This window comes from Euprymna scolopes, chromosome 35 (assembly GCF_053919585.1).
Source record: "Euprymna scolopes isolate OS-2025 chromosome 35, ASM5391958v1, whole genome shotgun sequence".
Classification (NCBI taxonomy): Eukaryota; Metazoa; Mollusca; class Cephalopoda; order Sepiida; family Sepiolidae; genus Euprymna; species Euprymna scolopes.
The window spans coordinates 76324346-76340730 of record NC_136516.1 but is presented as its reverse complement, the minus strand read 5'-3'; the positions used below and the strand labels follow the sequence as shown (position 1 = coordinate 76340730).

The window sequence follows — 16385 nt, the reverse complement described above, 5'->3', positions numbered from 1 at the left end:
CACTTCAGCTGCCGATGTAATCCTCTATTTGTATGAGCCAGGTATGCCCTAAAATGGAGTACTGTTGTCACATCTGGGCAGGAGCTGCTCGGCGTCCTATCTTGACTTGACAGAGTTCAAAACTGGCGTCAAAACCTAGCAGGTGATGCCCTTTTCTCTTCCCTGCAACCTCTTTCCAACAGAAGAGACGTTGCAAGTCTGTCTCTACTCTAAAACCAAAACATTTAGCACTCCAGCCTTAGTAGTTACTGTTTGAGTTATTGTCAGATGGATAAGAAATAGTTAAAAATGAAACGATATTAACATACAAATGTACATTTGTGCATGCATACAAGAACACTAAGTCGACTTATGCTTGCTAAGTTCCATTTTTTTTTCAATTTTGACTCGTTAGCTGCTAATTTTACTGGCTTTTATATGTATATAAAACAATGGTCCACAAAAAATGCGATTATTTGACCCATCTTGTGCAGAGGAGATGCACTTTGAAAAAACGACGAGACACACACACACACACACACACACACACACACAGAAATAGTGATTTGTTTTTTTTAACAGTTTATGTGAAGATTAGCTTTTATAAGTGAACAAGTTATTATTGCTCTACTTGTTAGATTCTTTTATATATATTCTATAATATAATTATAACAGTTTGTGGGTTTTTGTATGTTTATGTCTTGGCACCATGCACACTGGATGACGTGATAAAAGAAAAAGGATAACGTCAGAAAGCTAGCATTTTTCTATTATGACGTAATTTATTTTCAAGTGTATATATATATATATATATATATATATATATATATATATATACTTGTGAGACATCAGCTTGAGTTATAGTTGATCATGTTGACCACATCCCTTGTTCGAGACGAAGTACCTATTTACAATGCCTCCCCACGGGACAGAGTTAGACACCAGGGTCGTTTTTTAACGTGGAGAAAAGGTACAAAAATAAAAATTGTCTCAGTCGTGAAGGATTTCTCCTCCACTGAGAGAGAACGAGAAATGGAAGTGCCGCATCTGAAGAACAGATACTACACTTTGATCTTGGCCAAAAGGCCGGTTCATTCCACTGTTGGATTGTCACCGCAGTTTGCTTGATGCGTGTTAGTTAATATACTTTCTTGTGCGTGTGACGGTTTGCTCAGTCGATAGATGGCTCACCTCGCATGCAAGAGGCTTGGGTTTCGAATCTCAAGTTCGGATGTGTCCAATTGATGAGCACAAATAAGGACGAAACTCGAGTTTTGGGCTTCCGGTTTGTTGACCGTCATGGCTCTTGTGAGCTGCGACGTTGTCTGGCTATAGAAATAATTGTATATTTTCTCACATTCTGACGGTTATATATATATATATATATATATATAAAATATAAAATATATTTTAGTCATCGACATACAGACCTGTTTCGTTGTTTCACAACTCATCAGTGCCGCTAGACTAACACCTCTCCCAAGCCGAGGATCGAACCTAGAACCGTCGTGATGACAGTCGACAGTCCTACCCCCTGACTACGGAATCGGTGGCCGAAATTAAACTGTCCGAACGTCTATTTAAATAAACATCCGTCCGCTATATATATATATACAAGAAGGAAAGTTTTTGCGTCACATATGTGTACTTTCATGTAGGACTAAAGCTGGATTAAAAAGTCACCTACGTGCACACAGATGCACAACTCTTTACTGAAGAAATGGCAAACTTCTGTCAAGGAGTAGCAATCATCAAATGCTTTTCTTTATTCATTTATACATCTTTAGCAATATCATTATTATTATAACTATCACCATTGTTAATATTACTATATTATTTACTATTATTTGTTTCAACTATTATCATTATCATTATTATTATGAGAACTATTAATATTAATAATATTATTTTTACTGTTCACATTTTTTCAGTTTCTAAACATTTATTATACATATTGAAATCAATTGCATCTTGTTTGTTGTCGCTTGAAATGAACGCTAATGCGCTGCAAATTTTAAAAAATAAAAAAGTACAACATTCTTCTTTCACAAACGGTAAAAGTGATTCACGTGAACTCTTTTGAATATTGTTGCAAGGAATGAATGCAGCCCAAAATATAAATCTCCAGATTTTTTTCAACGTTGTTCAGTTTTATCTCGGTACTTTTGTTGTGATCATGAGCAGAAAACCGCTGAAAAAATGAAAATTATAAAAAAATAAAATATTGAATATAAGAAACAACAACATCGTTTTTATACTTCAAAAAATTCTCATCACCTTGAAATTACTATTCTAGAAGCAGTGATCAATGTTGGTTAATTTCGAAGTATATAAGGAAACACACTTAATCATTGTTGAGAGAAAGCGAGAAAGAGAACAATACGATTGTTTGTTTTGTAAGAGAGAGAGAGAGAGAGTACGTTTTGTTTGTTCTGTGTTATAGCAGCTAGCGAAACTCACACGCCCACCTTTTCAAATAAAAAATTAAGAAAAGAGAAAAAGTGTAAAATAACCATAAGTAAGAAATAATAATAATAATAGCGCTATAAGGAATAATTCGTTCGCAATGTTGTGTATGTTCCGTGTACGTTTATTTTTTTGTTGAAGGTTTAAATTCTAGAATAAGAGAATTGCAGGTGGCATCCAATGAGAAAGGGTGGAATTTGCTGAGGGAGAAATCATTATTTTATGAATCTGCAAATCGAAGGTGAACGTTATTTCTATGAGTTTATGATTCAGTTACTAAGGGTGACGGGGCAATGCAAGTCTACTGTGTGTAATTTTATGTGCCATAGAGTGGGGGCGGTGAGAGCAGTTATGAATTAGAGGGAAAAATAGGAACTACTTCCTCTAATGATTTGGCGATATTGATGATTTCTCTCCTATGATCCTATTGTAGGATTTTAATGTAAAGCCTAAATCTGTCTATGATGAAGTTGTATAGTGGATAATAATAAGTTGTGTAGTGGATAATAGTCTAGACACAATAAATATGTATGTGGCATCTGTTGTTGCAAACCTACGGTAATTTGGTCCATAGGGGAATTTCTGCAATCAATATATTATATAGAGTATACAGGGTGAACAGAAAGTCCTTGGACCATTTTTAGTTTTAAAATTAAATATTGTTAAAATCACTTTTTCTCTTTTCGAATAAAGTAAGTATTTAGTCTAACTATTGATCTAATTATTTTCAACAAAGATATTAAAATAATTTGGTTTAAACTTTCAGAAAAATGAGCAAACGAGAGGCCATAATTCAGCTTCATTGCGCGGGGAGGACGAACTCAGAGATTATTAAGCTCTTGAAAGTGGCTAAATCCACTGTGTACCATGTTGTGAACAGATTTAAGGAACTTGGTAATCTGAAGATCGTCCTAGGAGTGGAAGACCTCGCACTGCTCGAACACAGAAGGTGATTAAAGCTGTCCGAGAGAGGGTAAGGAGGAACCCGAAGAGATCTGCAAGACAAATGGCTAAAGACATGAATGTGAGCGTGACCTCGATGAGAACCATCGTAAAAAACGATCTCCTGTTGTCCCCCTCCAAGATGAGAAAGACACAGTGCCTCACACCTGCCCAAAAGCACAAGAGACTTGAAAGAGCAAAGCTTCTTCTTGGAGAACTGAAGGCTGGCACGGCAGAGTGAGAGATCGTTTTTTCTGATGAAAAACTCTTCACAATTGAAGCGACTGTTAACAATCAGAACGACAGAGTTTACGCAAAATCTTCAGCAGACATTGATGACTCCGTGAGAAGTTTTCTGCCGACAAAAGCCGTATTCCCTCATGGTGTGGGCTGCAGTCTCCAAATCTTGGAAGTCGCCTCTGATTTTCGTGGAGCAGGGGGTTAAGATCAACACAGATCGCTACATTAACGATATTTTGGTTCCGGCATTTGAAGAGATGAAGAAACACTTCAAAGATCAGCCTTTCACCTTCCAGCAAGATGGAGCACCATCCCACACCTCCAGAAAAACTCAGGACTGGTGCCAACGTCATTTTCCAAGATTCTGGAGTAAGGAGATGTGGCCTCCTGCATCGCCTGATTTGAATCCCATGGATTTTTCAGTGTGGTCTTTGTTGGAGACAAAGGTCTGTTCTGTTGCTCATCCAAGTGTTGATGCTTTGAAGACATCTTTTCTGAGTGAATGGGCTAAAATACCTCAGGAAACGTTGCGTGCCTCGGTTCGTAACTTCAGACAGAGAATTGAACGTCTAATCGAAAGGAAGGGACATCACATTGAAAATAAATAATTTGAATTTATTCTTGGTTTCCTAACTTATAATTTTCATTCATGTTTAATTTATATTTTTGTAATTTTCTATTAATAAACCACTTTTGAATTGGTCCAAGGACTTTCTGTTCACCCTGTATGTGCAAGGAAGCTTCTTTGTGTGGGGATTGCTTTTGTAATAGCATTGCATTACTAGTCTAATTGTATTTGTGCTCCATTTTTTTTCTTTGCGTTTTTTTTATACTGATCATATTTATGTATTTTTTTTCACAAAGGAGTCACCACTTATCAAAGCCCAGTGGCCACTCGAGGATAAGAGTTAATGAGTGTACAGTAGTCAATGGGACAATATCATAGTAATCTTTAGTGGTGGAAGTTTGGTAAATTGGATTACTTAAGGGGAACAGCTCATCAAGAACTTGTTTACATTGGACTTGAAGACTGCCATATTGTAGTCAGCTGGAAAGCAGGTAAACAGAACAGAGTTCCACAGGCGTGCAGTTCTAAGAAAGAAGCTTTGTTCATGGAGTCTATGTTTAGGTTTAGGCACAGATAAAGTGTGGGAGAAATTATTGATAGTGGTTTCAGATAGACGAGTGTTTTTCCTGAAAGTTTGGCAAGAGGGGATCATAGATTGGTGCAAATGCTGTATCATGATCTGTGGTGCAGGTCTCTACCTTCTTGAGATTTCCGTCAGATTCCCGTCAGATTCCCGTATGCTGGCACAAGTGTTGGCAGCAATAGCCTCTTCTGCTATGTTTGCAAGTACTGGGTGCATAAGCGGTGCAATGGGCTGAGGCGTTTAATGGGAGATCCATATTTCAGATGTGCAAAGTGTCAGAGATAAGCACGTCCTTTCAATGGTGGATCACAGACTAGTGTTAAAGCTGTTCCCATGGATTAGAGTGATGATGTACGCTCATAATATCAGCAGTAGCAGTTGTTTTCGTTTCTTCCCTTCACCGACAGCACAAGACGGTCGCTCTCAGCATTAGCAGTAATCCTTGTTGCGTCTCTTCACTGTCATGAACAGTAGCACATGAATGTGTATTTAAAGATCATGATAACCGGAACAGGTGTGTTAATTACAACTGAGAAGCTGTTATGGTGTATGCCTTATTGATAATGCGCATGTGTGTTTGTATATACATAACAAAAACAGATTGACGTTCCAGGAATTCGGAACGAAAGAGTAGTCAATATCATTGCATTCATATGAGATGAACAACATACCATCCTAAATAAAATTGACGCGAGCAAAAATAAATCTAGTTCCTACGCTATTAGAGTGGTCAGCCTTTGAACTCTCTCCACATGCTGGATACCACTACTATAATAGATATGGATCAGGGATTTGGATACCGTACTCTAACAGTGGTTTGACGAGAGAGGTAGAAAGGAGAAGAAATGTTCCTTGGAATGGAGTTGCAGAAAGAGCATTGAATGAGAAATAGTGATTCTTGCCTTGTTTGAAGCTTGAATATTTCTCTTAATTGTAAATATTTTCGTTTTTAATTAAAATATTTATTTTTTTGTTTTGTATTATTTTCAGTGTCGGAAATATCGTGAAAAATTAGATTTTGTAACGCAAAATAAAATGAAAGAAAAAGTTATTGCGAGTGACCTTTTCAAAGGGAAAAAAGTTACATATCCACCAAGGTAAAGTTCAGCTATATTTTTTTTCTTTTCTCTTTCGAATATTTTATTATCATCTGCATCTTAATCATTAAAAATTGGTTTGTTTTAGTCAAGTTGCTTTTGAACAAAAAAATTAAACAAATATTGAATAATCTTATATATAAAACAAAGTAAGATTTTCACTTTTCCTGGAATTCAAGATAAATAAATTTTTAAAAAACTACATAAAATATCTGTTTCGCCATTCGTTAACTAATTGAGCAGAAGGAAATTGATATTCTTCATTTTTTCACTAACCTTATTAACTAAGGAAAACTTTAGCCCATTTCAGCTTATATATATATATATATATATATATATATATATGAGCAAACAGTTAATAAAATATGTTTAAAAAACACTTTGAAATGAGTTAAAAACATATTTAATCTGAAAAGGAAACACTAGATAAATGGATAGTCCTTAATCCGCGGAGTTTCGAAGAAATACTCTCCTTCTCATCAGAGGGTAGGAATTAGCAAAATGCGGGATCGGATTTTGCATGCAGAAGTATTTGATGAAACAACAAGTAAGTCAAAGATCTTACTTGAAAACAAAATAAGTTAAGCAGAGGGAATATGGTAAAGAAAAAGGTGATTACACATGAATGGATAGTCTGGTGGAAGATAAAAAAATCCAGTGACGGTAAAATCCAAGTGTAAAACTTCAAGAAAGTTAAAAGAATTTCCATTTGTACAAGTAAAATCCAAGGAAATCCCGTAATTGGAAGAAGATGGTTCATAATAATCCAAAGGCAGAAATCCATGGAATAATTCACAAACATGTGTTCAAGGAAAAAAAATAATATTAATAAAAGAAAAATAAGATGTGCTTTTCACTCTACTTCCGAGACATAACTATAAATAAATATATATATATATATATATATATATATATATATATATATATATATATATATATATGACACATTAACAGCATCATACTATTTCTCCAGAGTAAAAAAAAAGCCTCAACAAGAGCATTGGGAACACTCATCAAACGTGTTACAACACGAATGTGCGCGTACAGACCATCCAACCTGCCAGTCTGCGCTCTGCTTCCTCTGTGAAACGATGTATCCCTGTCACATGTAAACTAAAGCATTTTTCTAACCAATACCAGAAAAATTTATAAATTGAAATTATTTTACAAAAAATAAATTCAGGCAGAAATGGGTTAATGGAACGCCCGAATATATATATATGGGAATGAGATGTTTTTGTGTGGCCAATTCAGCTCAGCTGATTTGACGGTGAGACAATTCAGCGTTGACCACTTTTATAAAGATTTTATAACTTTTTTTTTTTTTTTATTAAGGAAAACAATATGAAAATATATTACTTTAACGTTTTTTTTTTTAAGAAATAATTATATTTAACGTGTCCTTTCTTTTTCTTTTACTTTAAACAATTTAGCTCGAGTTTAAATTTTAAAACATTTTAGAAAAATTACCGTATTTAAATTTCATTTTTTTATTCAGACATATTTTTCTTTTAATAACTTTCATTTCAGTTTTATTCAAAAAAAAATCTTCATTTACTGAATTAATTTCAAAAATATAAACAAAACTTTGTGACTATAATGAGGAAGCGCTAATTTGATGATGAATCGCCCATGTGGATCGGCCAAGCCAAAATACCTACGTCTAATCGGCCATGCCAAAACGTATCAAACCTGATATATATATATATATATATATATATATATATATATATATATATATATATATATATATATATATATATATATATTAGATCAATTGTGAGCTCTAGGAAGGAGGCTCTTGATTTTTGAAAATTTAGATTAAAGTAAAATGAAAAAAAAAAATACATTGATGAATTTTTTTTTAAATTATGAAAATAATCCCTATCTGGTAAAAGTAATTTCTGGATTGAATTAAATCGAATTATATTTTATCCTTATTACATGATGTGACGATTCACCAGAACAGGCCAGAATGAAATATTGATTTTCGAGATAAAACATTTTCATATATTAGATTTTAGCATCAAAATTATTCAAACTTTTATTGATTTATTTATATTTTGTATAACTGTTTCCAAATTCTTTTTGTAGCTAATTTTTTTCTTTATTTAATACTAGCAGGGGTACCCGGTGTTGCCCGGATGTGTGAAGATGTAGTAAGAAATCCCGGAGGGGGGGGATAAAAAGTGGTAGTAGTGGGAGGGGGATCAAAAGAACAGTAGGTAGTTTGGGTCTAGAGATGTGTTCAAAAACAAAAGTGAAGGTAGGCAGGCAGGTAACGCGAAAGAGGAACAGAAGGTGAAAAAAACGTGACGTCTTTGCAGATGCGTCCATGGCAAAACCAGAAGTCATGAACGTCGAAATTTAGGCTAGTCAATCAGTAGGAGACGATGACAAATGTCGGCGGAAAAACCGGCCCCTCCTTGTAGAAAACTGGCGAGTTGAGGGTGAAGGAATTAATATACTTAAAACGATACCAGTTTCATCACGTTCCTACACGTCTGTCAGAAGTTTTTGCGAGACACACACGCACACATATTTTGCTCTTTATATATATATATATATAGAGAGAGAGAGAGAGAGAGATTATCTTCATTTTTTCTTTATTTATCTTTATATTTTTCGTGCTTTCTTTTTTCTCTTTTTCTTCCTTTATTTAATACTCGCACAATTACTTAATGTTGTCGGAATAAAAGTGCAACATATTTCTCTTAAAACTCATATTTCTCCATCTCTCTCTGGCTTTAATTTAAAATTAATTTTATTTTTATTCATCGCTTTAAAAATATTTAATTTCCATCTATTGGAATCTAATTTCCATCTATTGTGTTAATTTTTGTTAATTTAGTATTAATTTCCTCATATTTTTCTCCTCCAGTGTGCCGCATCCTTTCAAAGGTGATTATCTAAATTTACGGAGTCATTTCAAGTGGAAAAAAATGTACGACCACACCCACGACCAAAACCTTATTTTTGCTGATATGGTGCTAAAAGTGAACCGAGCCAATGGCAAGGTAGGTCACATGATAATTAGCAACAGCCAACAGTTTGTTCATGCTTAACATGAACTCAGAATAGTTTTAAAATGACGCAAAGCTATATTTACTTTGCATAACCCATGCATTCTCTATCAGTTGTTTACTCTAGCAATCCATGTTTATTTCAATTATGTTTAGGAGCTATTAACGTGAACTATTTCGTTAGTAGTTGTGTCTGTTATATTCACCTTGTTTTGTATCCTGTTTTATTATGCCCCCTTGAGTTTGTGTTTGACAGACTTTCTCTGTGAGTAATAAATGTATGCAAATATGTGTAAAAAATACAACAGTCTCTTTATTGTGTCCATTTCTGTGTCATATTTTTGTTTTCACTTTGTATTTCGATCTCATGTTATCCACAATAGAATAACATATTTAACATGTCAGAATTTCTGGGAGTTCAACCGCATGCGCCATAAATTGGCATTACAAATTATTCCAATTTTATGCCAAAACAACACAATATACTATAGAATTAAATCAGTTAAAAGATACAATTAAAAAAATAGGCTTATAGTATATCTATATACATATGTTTCTTTATTATTCCATTGTGCTTGCTCTTGTTATAGGACTTTGTTTTCAATTGCATCCCCAGAGGTACACATGCAAACGTGGACATCATAAATATTATGTTATCATATTTATTTGGATTTTTAATTCTTCATTTCCATGATTATTCTAAACTGCAGATCATATTTTCAACTGTTGAAATTAATTTTTATTCTTGAATCCATATAATATTCTTAACTGTAATTCATATTCTTGAATGTAGTTCATATTCAACTGCTGGTTATATCGTTTAATGCAAATCACATTCTTGAATCCAAATCAGTCTTGAATGCAAATCACATTCTTAACTGAAATCATATTCTTGAATGTAGGTCATATTCTTGAATATATGTCATATTCGTGAATGCGGGTCATATCGTTTAATGCAGATCACATTCTTGAATATAAATCACATTCTTAACTGAGATCATATTCTTGAATGTACATCATAATCATATCAGTTTCTGTTCTGTCTCCTCTTGGATCTTCCGACCACTCTGTTGTATCAATTAAGACAAAAATGAAATGTAATAAGTTTCTCCATCATACAGTATATCGATACACTGACACTGACCGGGATAGCTTCCGTACATTTATATCGGATCTACCTCTGCGTTCCATGTTTAAAAAGGATGTGTCCTCTATAGTATCAGACCTGATGGAATGGTTGATTGTAGGTATAGACAATTTCATACCCTCGAAAAAGTTCTAGCAAAAACATAACAGCCAGCCATGGTTCTCTCCAGAATGTGCTGCTGCCATTGTGCACAGAAATCACTTTTTCCGCTGCTTCCAACGTTATAGATACATGGAAACTAAAGCAACTTTCAGGACTGCAAGCAACCATTGTAAGAAAGTAATAAAGAATGCAAGAGAGTTGTATGCTCAGTCCGTCAAGTCCAAAGTAGCTGAGCAGCGGCTTGGTTCCCACCAGTTTTGGCAAATTGCAAACAGAATCCTGAACAGAAGCGTGTGCTCTATCCCAACTATCATCAATGGACCTGAGGTAATCTCGTCAGCATCAGACAAAGCCAAACTACTTGCCAAGAACTTTGCAGCTAATTCTACCCTTTGCAACCAAGGCCGTCAACCCCCAATATTTCCTCCTGTATCAGAAAACATGTTATGTGATATACATATATCTGCATGTGCCAAGCTAATCAAAACCTTGATTCCAGTAAAGCAACTGGCCCTGAAGGTATCCCAATTATAGTACTCAAAAAATTTCAACCAGAACTAGCGCCCATACTTACAAAACTGTTTAAATGTTGCCTTAAGGAGAATTGCTTCCCATCACCATGGAAAATTTCATCAGTATGCCCTGTATTTAAGAATTCCGGTGATCGGTCATCCCCCTCTCAGTACAGGCCAATAAATCTTGTGTGCGTTATGAGTAAGTTGCTGGAATCTGTGTTAAATACAGGAGTAATCAACCATCTCAGCAAAAATAATCTTCTTGGTGACACACAATATGGTTTCCGTTCTGCTAGATCTACAGCAGATGTGCTTACAGTTATATCTCATAGGATTAGTGAATCTCTCGATGGAGGCAACCTTTCTAGGGCAATTGCTCTTGACATATCTAAGGCCTTTGATTGGGTATAGCATAAAGGTTTACTTCATAAGATCTATAGCTATGGTATAGCTAGAAATGTATTCTCAATTATTAAATCATTTCTTTCTAATAGGTTTATAGGAGTAGTAGTTGATGGGCAAAAATCAGAAGCTCACAGTATTAATGCTGGAGTTCCTCAGGGGTCCGTCCTGAGCCCAACTCTTTTCCTGAGCTACATTAATGATCTTTCAAATAACATCCTTACATCATTTGTAGACATTTATGCTGATGACACTATCATCTATGGCAGCACATCTAAGACAGTAAACGACCAAGTTCTCTCCGATTCTCTCTCCTCTGATCTTGAGCATGTGGTACAATGGGGAAAGGAGTGGCTTGTTACTTTTAATGCATCTAAAACCAAGCTTCTCTCTTTACATCAACGTTCTGATCCACATCTGGCATCAATTGAAATGAATGGCTCTCGTCTTGTGGAGGCCTCAAGTTTTGACAAGCTTCTGGGCTTGACCTTTACTCCTGATCTTAAATGGAATACGTACATCAAATCTGTTGCCAAGGTCGCTGAAAAAATGGTGGGATCCTTCTATCGATCCAGTAGATATCTCACTGCTGATGCAATTCTCTATCTATATAAGAGCCAGGTACGTCCAAGGATGGAATACTGTTGCCACATCTGGGAAGGAGCTGCTAGAAAGGACTTGTCCTGCCTTGAGTTCAAAATAGACTTCGTGGCCTGGTGGGAGATGTCCTTTTCTCTTCGCTGCAACCTCTATCTCACAGAAGAGATGTTGCAAGTTTGTCTCTGCTGTATCGTTATTTTCCTGGAAAGTGTTCGATTGAGCTTCAATTTATGGTCTCCCCTCGTCAAACTTTCACAAGAAACACTCATTTAGCTGAAAACACTATTAATAATTTCCCCCACTCTTTATCTGTGCCTAAACCTAAATGTAGATTCCATAAACAAAGATTTTTTCTTAGAACTGCACGCCTGTGGAATTTTTTTCCGTTTTCCTGCTTTCCAGCTGACTACAATATGGTTATCTTCAAGTCTAACATAAACAAGTTCTTGATTAGCCGTTCCACTTGTTAACAAATTTACCGAATTTCCATTTACTAACGATTACTATATTGTCCAATTTCTACAGTACACTCTTTAACCCTTATTCTCGAGTGGCCTCTTGGCCTTGATAATTGGTGATGTCTATGTAAAAAAAAAAATATCCTTGAATGAAGTTATATTCTTAACCGTAGGTCATATTCTTGAATTCAAATCATATTCTAACTATTGGTCATATTGCTTAATGTAAATCATATCCTTGAATACAGCTCACATCCTTAACAGTAGGCCATATTCTTAACTGATCACATTCTTAATCATAGTTCATATTCATGAACATAGGTCATGCTCTTGAATTCAGATCATATTCTCAACTTTTGGTCATATTGTTTAATGCAAATCATATTCTTGAATACTGATCACATTCTTAATCATAGTTCATATTCATGAACATAGGTCATGCTCTTGAATTCAGATCATATTCTCAACTTTTGGTCATATTGTTTAATGCAAATCATATTCTTGAATACTGATCACATTCTTAATCATAGTTCATATTCATGAACATAGGTCATGCTCTTGAATTCAGATCATATTCTCAACTTTTGGTCATATTGTTTAATGCAAATCATATTCTTGAATACTGATCATATTCTTCTCTGTAGATCACTTTTTTATTCTTGAATGCATATCAAATTTTTAAATGTCACTCATATTCTTGATTGCACACTAAAATAGCACTATCTTTTCTCTTGTGTTTAATTTCTTTATTTTTATTTTTCAAATGATGCAGTAGTTGAAAGCAGGAAATATTCTTTGGCTGTAAATCCTATTCTTGTATGCAGTATGGTACTATTTTTCTCTTTATTCTCATGTTTGTTTTTAATTTTTTTTTTTCTGTGCAGATGATGCAGCGGTTGTTTGTGATGAGCACAGAAGCCATCCTGTCTATTGACCAACGTACAATGTCACTTAAGTACCGAATTCCATTAGCACAAATAGAAAAGATTTCTGCCAGTCCATATACAGACAGACTTATGGTCTTCCATATTAGAAAGGTAACAATTTTTCACATTCTCGAAATGCAATAAATTTTCTCATTCTTCTATTTTGTTTGAATAAAAATATGCAGGTGCGATTTACATTCACCGGAGCTTGTTCAATGTATGAAATGTTAAATAACAGATCTTTTTTTTTTTTAATATAAAGTACTCATCACCACTTCCAAACAAAAATTTCACCCATGGAATCGTTCATAAAATTTACAAACCAGCCATATTAGTTACTGTGATAACGGTTTGAAAAGGTATAGAAATAAGCAGTCATGGTTGGCATGTGCCCGCCATAAGGAAGTAGTGACACACAAAGTTGGAATCCTTCAGATACAAGAATAATACGGATAATGGTGCATAAAAAGAGACAGGAACTTTTAAACACACCGGAAGTTAGCACACGCGTCTCTCAATTTAGGTATGGAAGCACAGAATCGATACAATTTTCAATTATATTTTGTTTTGTTTTTTTTTTCACTCCTTTATAATAAAAATATATAAAAATGCATAAACTTTTTTATCAATTATTTTTTTATTTTTTAATCACATAAAAAAGATATGCGATTAAAGAATAAAAAAATAATTGATAAAAAAGTTTATGTATTTTTATATATTTTTATAAATTTTATAAGATTTTGTTAATATATTTTTTCAAATATATTTAGTTTTTTTTTTCTTCAAATATAGTTAGTTTTATTATTAAAACCCGCGTAATCTATTTGTACTTATTATGTTTGAATTTAATGTTTTTAACATATGTGAAATATTCACATTTTTTAACTGTTAAACTATTTTCTGTTGCATATTCACCTTTTTTAAACTGTTAAAAATGTGACACATTCATTTTTTTTTCACGTTTCTGTAAATAAATATATTCTTTAAATATTTAAATAGTTTGACAAAATATATAACATTAACTTAAATAAACAGTTATTTGAAAAGATATGCGATTAAAAACATTTCTTTAAAGATATGTGATTAAAAAATAAAGAATAATAATTGATAATAAAAAAAAGATCGCAATAGATTACGCAGGTGTAAATAAAAAACTAATTATATTTGAAAAAAAAAATACAAAACCTAAATGTTTGAAAAAAATATATTAACAAAAAATATATAAAATATATAAAAATCTATAAGCTTTTTTATCAATTGTTTTATTTTTATTTTTTTAATCGCATATCTATTTAAATAATTATGTTTAATTAAGTTAAATATATATATATATATATATATATATATATATATATATATATATATATATATATATATATATATATATATAATTGAAAACTGTATCGATTCTGTGCTTAAATTGAGAGACGCGTGTGCCAACTTCCGGTAGTGTCTCCTTTTATACACCATTACCATAATACGATTATGCAAATCTAGATACTGTTTTGAGTTTGAGGTGGCAAAATAAAAGACAGATTTTTGCTCGACAGATGTCTTCTTTTTTTCTTTTGATGCCATGTCATTCGCATTGTTATTTTGTTGTTGGTTAAAGAAAGAAAAAAAGACTGCTGAGTGCTGCTGCTGCTGCTGTGCTGCTTAGATGAAAAAAAAATAAAAAAACGCGAACACAAAATAATCCAATTCTTGTGTGTGTTTTCTTTTCAACTTAAAATAATTTGCGTTAATGAAATAGGAATTAAGCAGTAGGTGGCCTATGCCGACATCCTCTAAAGAAGGAATTTAACCACTGCATGTATATCCTGGTCATAAGAAGATGACATAGAGTGTCTTGCATTCCCAAATGGTCACCCATCTAGTACTGCTAGGCTTAACTTCGGTGATCTTATGAGAACTGATGTGCTAACACAATTATGCCATACATAGGCGTGATCCCTCAAATTATTATTTTCATGGAAATCACTCCAAAAGCTACTTTACTCTCAAAAAAAAAAGAAAAAGAAAAAAAAATAAGGCTTCGAGGTCCAAAACTAGACAACAATAGATGTATAAATTCCAATTCAGAAAACAGTAATTCTTTTTCTTTTGTCAAAAACATCGCTCATGAAATGTGAGAACTAAAGGACAAAATAAAGAAAGCAAGAGTTATGCGACTGACGAAAGTAAACCCAGGGTCCACTTTCTATTCTCCTCAGTTCTGAGTTCTGAATTCTGTACGGATTCACAAGATTGGCATAAAAGATTCCCAAGTTTGAAAAGATGGCCCGTTAGCAGGTCAAAGGTTAACAAAAATGACATTGGCTATGAGAATAGTAATCCAAATAATCCCATCTTTTAATCCTAATCGCAAAAATTCAGAAAGAGATAAAACTAAACCAATATCTGTAAAAATGACACGTTTTGTGTTGTCATAATTTTGCAATTTTTTTCTTTTTTCTTTTTAATCATTCTTATGTTTTTCTACAAGAATAAATTTTTTTTTTTTAATCATTCTTATGTTTTTCTACAAGAATGTTAAACAAAAAACAAAGTTCATTATTTTTGCTTCTTTTCTTTCTAGCCAACAGAAGTGTATCAGGTACAGTTCATTTTCAGCCTCTTTACAACCTCCGCCCACGCACTTATCCACCTACCGACCAACGTAGCTTGTCTTTTTTTATTTATTTATTTATTTATTTACTTCCTTCATAGTTTTCTTGAAATGCCCCTCCTTCCCAAATGGTGCAAATAAAGTTTGTTTGTTTTTTTATTTATTTTAAGTTGATTTTTCATTTTTTTCAAACACTCGTTTTTTGTCATCTTTTTTTTTATTATTATTCATTTTTCATTTATCTATCTACATAATAATTGTGCTTGTTCTCCTCGTGTTCGTTCACATACCGCTAATGCGCATGCGTTAAATCCAAGGGAGGTAATTCATCCAAACTCCACACAAATATCAACACATTTTTTTGTGTCTGTTGTAGAGAGCAGTATCAAAATATCAATATATATATATATATATAAAAGTGGCCTTGTTTGTCTTTCTGAGGAACGGTCGCTATCAAACTTTTCACAATTTTTCATCTACAAACTTGAAACTTTATATAGGGGACTTGGACCTGCGGAACAAATTCGATTTGGCCTTTAGCCGGTAAAAATAGCTGCTAGAGGGTTAAAATTGAAAAAAAAAAAAAGAAAGGCTGCAACTTAGCAGGCGTTAGCCGACTTAAAGTGCTTTTGTACACATGCACAAATATATATTTATATGTTAAAATCGATTAAATTTTAACGTTTTCTTACATCTCTGATGATAGTTCAAATGGTAACAACTAAGGAT

The 16385-nt window shown here is 33.5% G+C and overlaps 1 protein-coding gene across 1 annotated transcript in view; it reads left to right on the top strand.

The window, feature by feature from the left end:
- The window catches only part of LOC145259956 (unconventional myosin-Ia-like), a 1146131-nt gene that overhangs the window by 1117580 nt on the left and 12166 nt on the right, over positions 1–16385 (top strand). The window contains exons 27-29 of the mRNA XM_080117933.1: positions 5769–5875; positions 8757–8892; positions 13007–13159. Of these exons, the coding sequence (XP_079974059.1) occupies positions 5769–5875; positions 8757–8892; positions 13007–13159 (396 nt within the window). The remainder of the gene's footprint in view (positions 1–5768; positions 5876–8756; positions 8893–13006; positions 13160–16385) is intronic.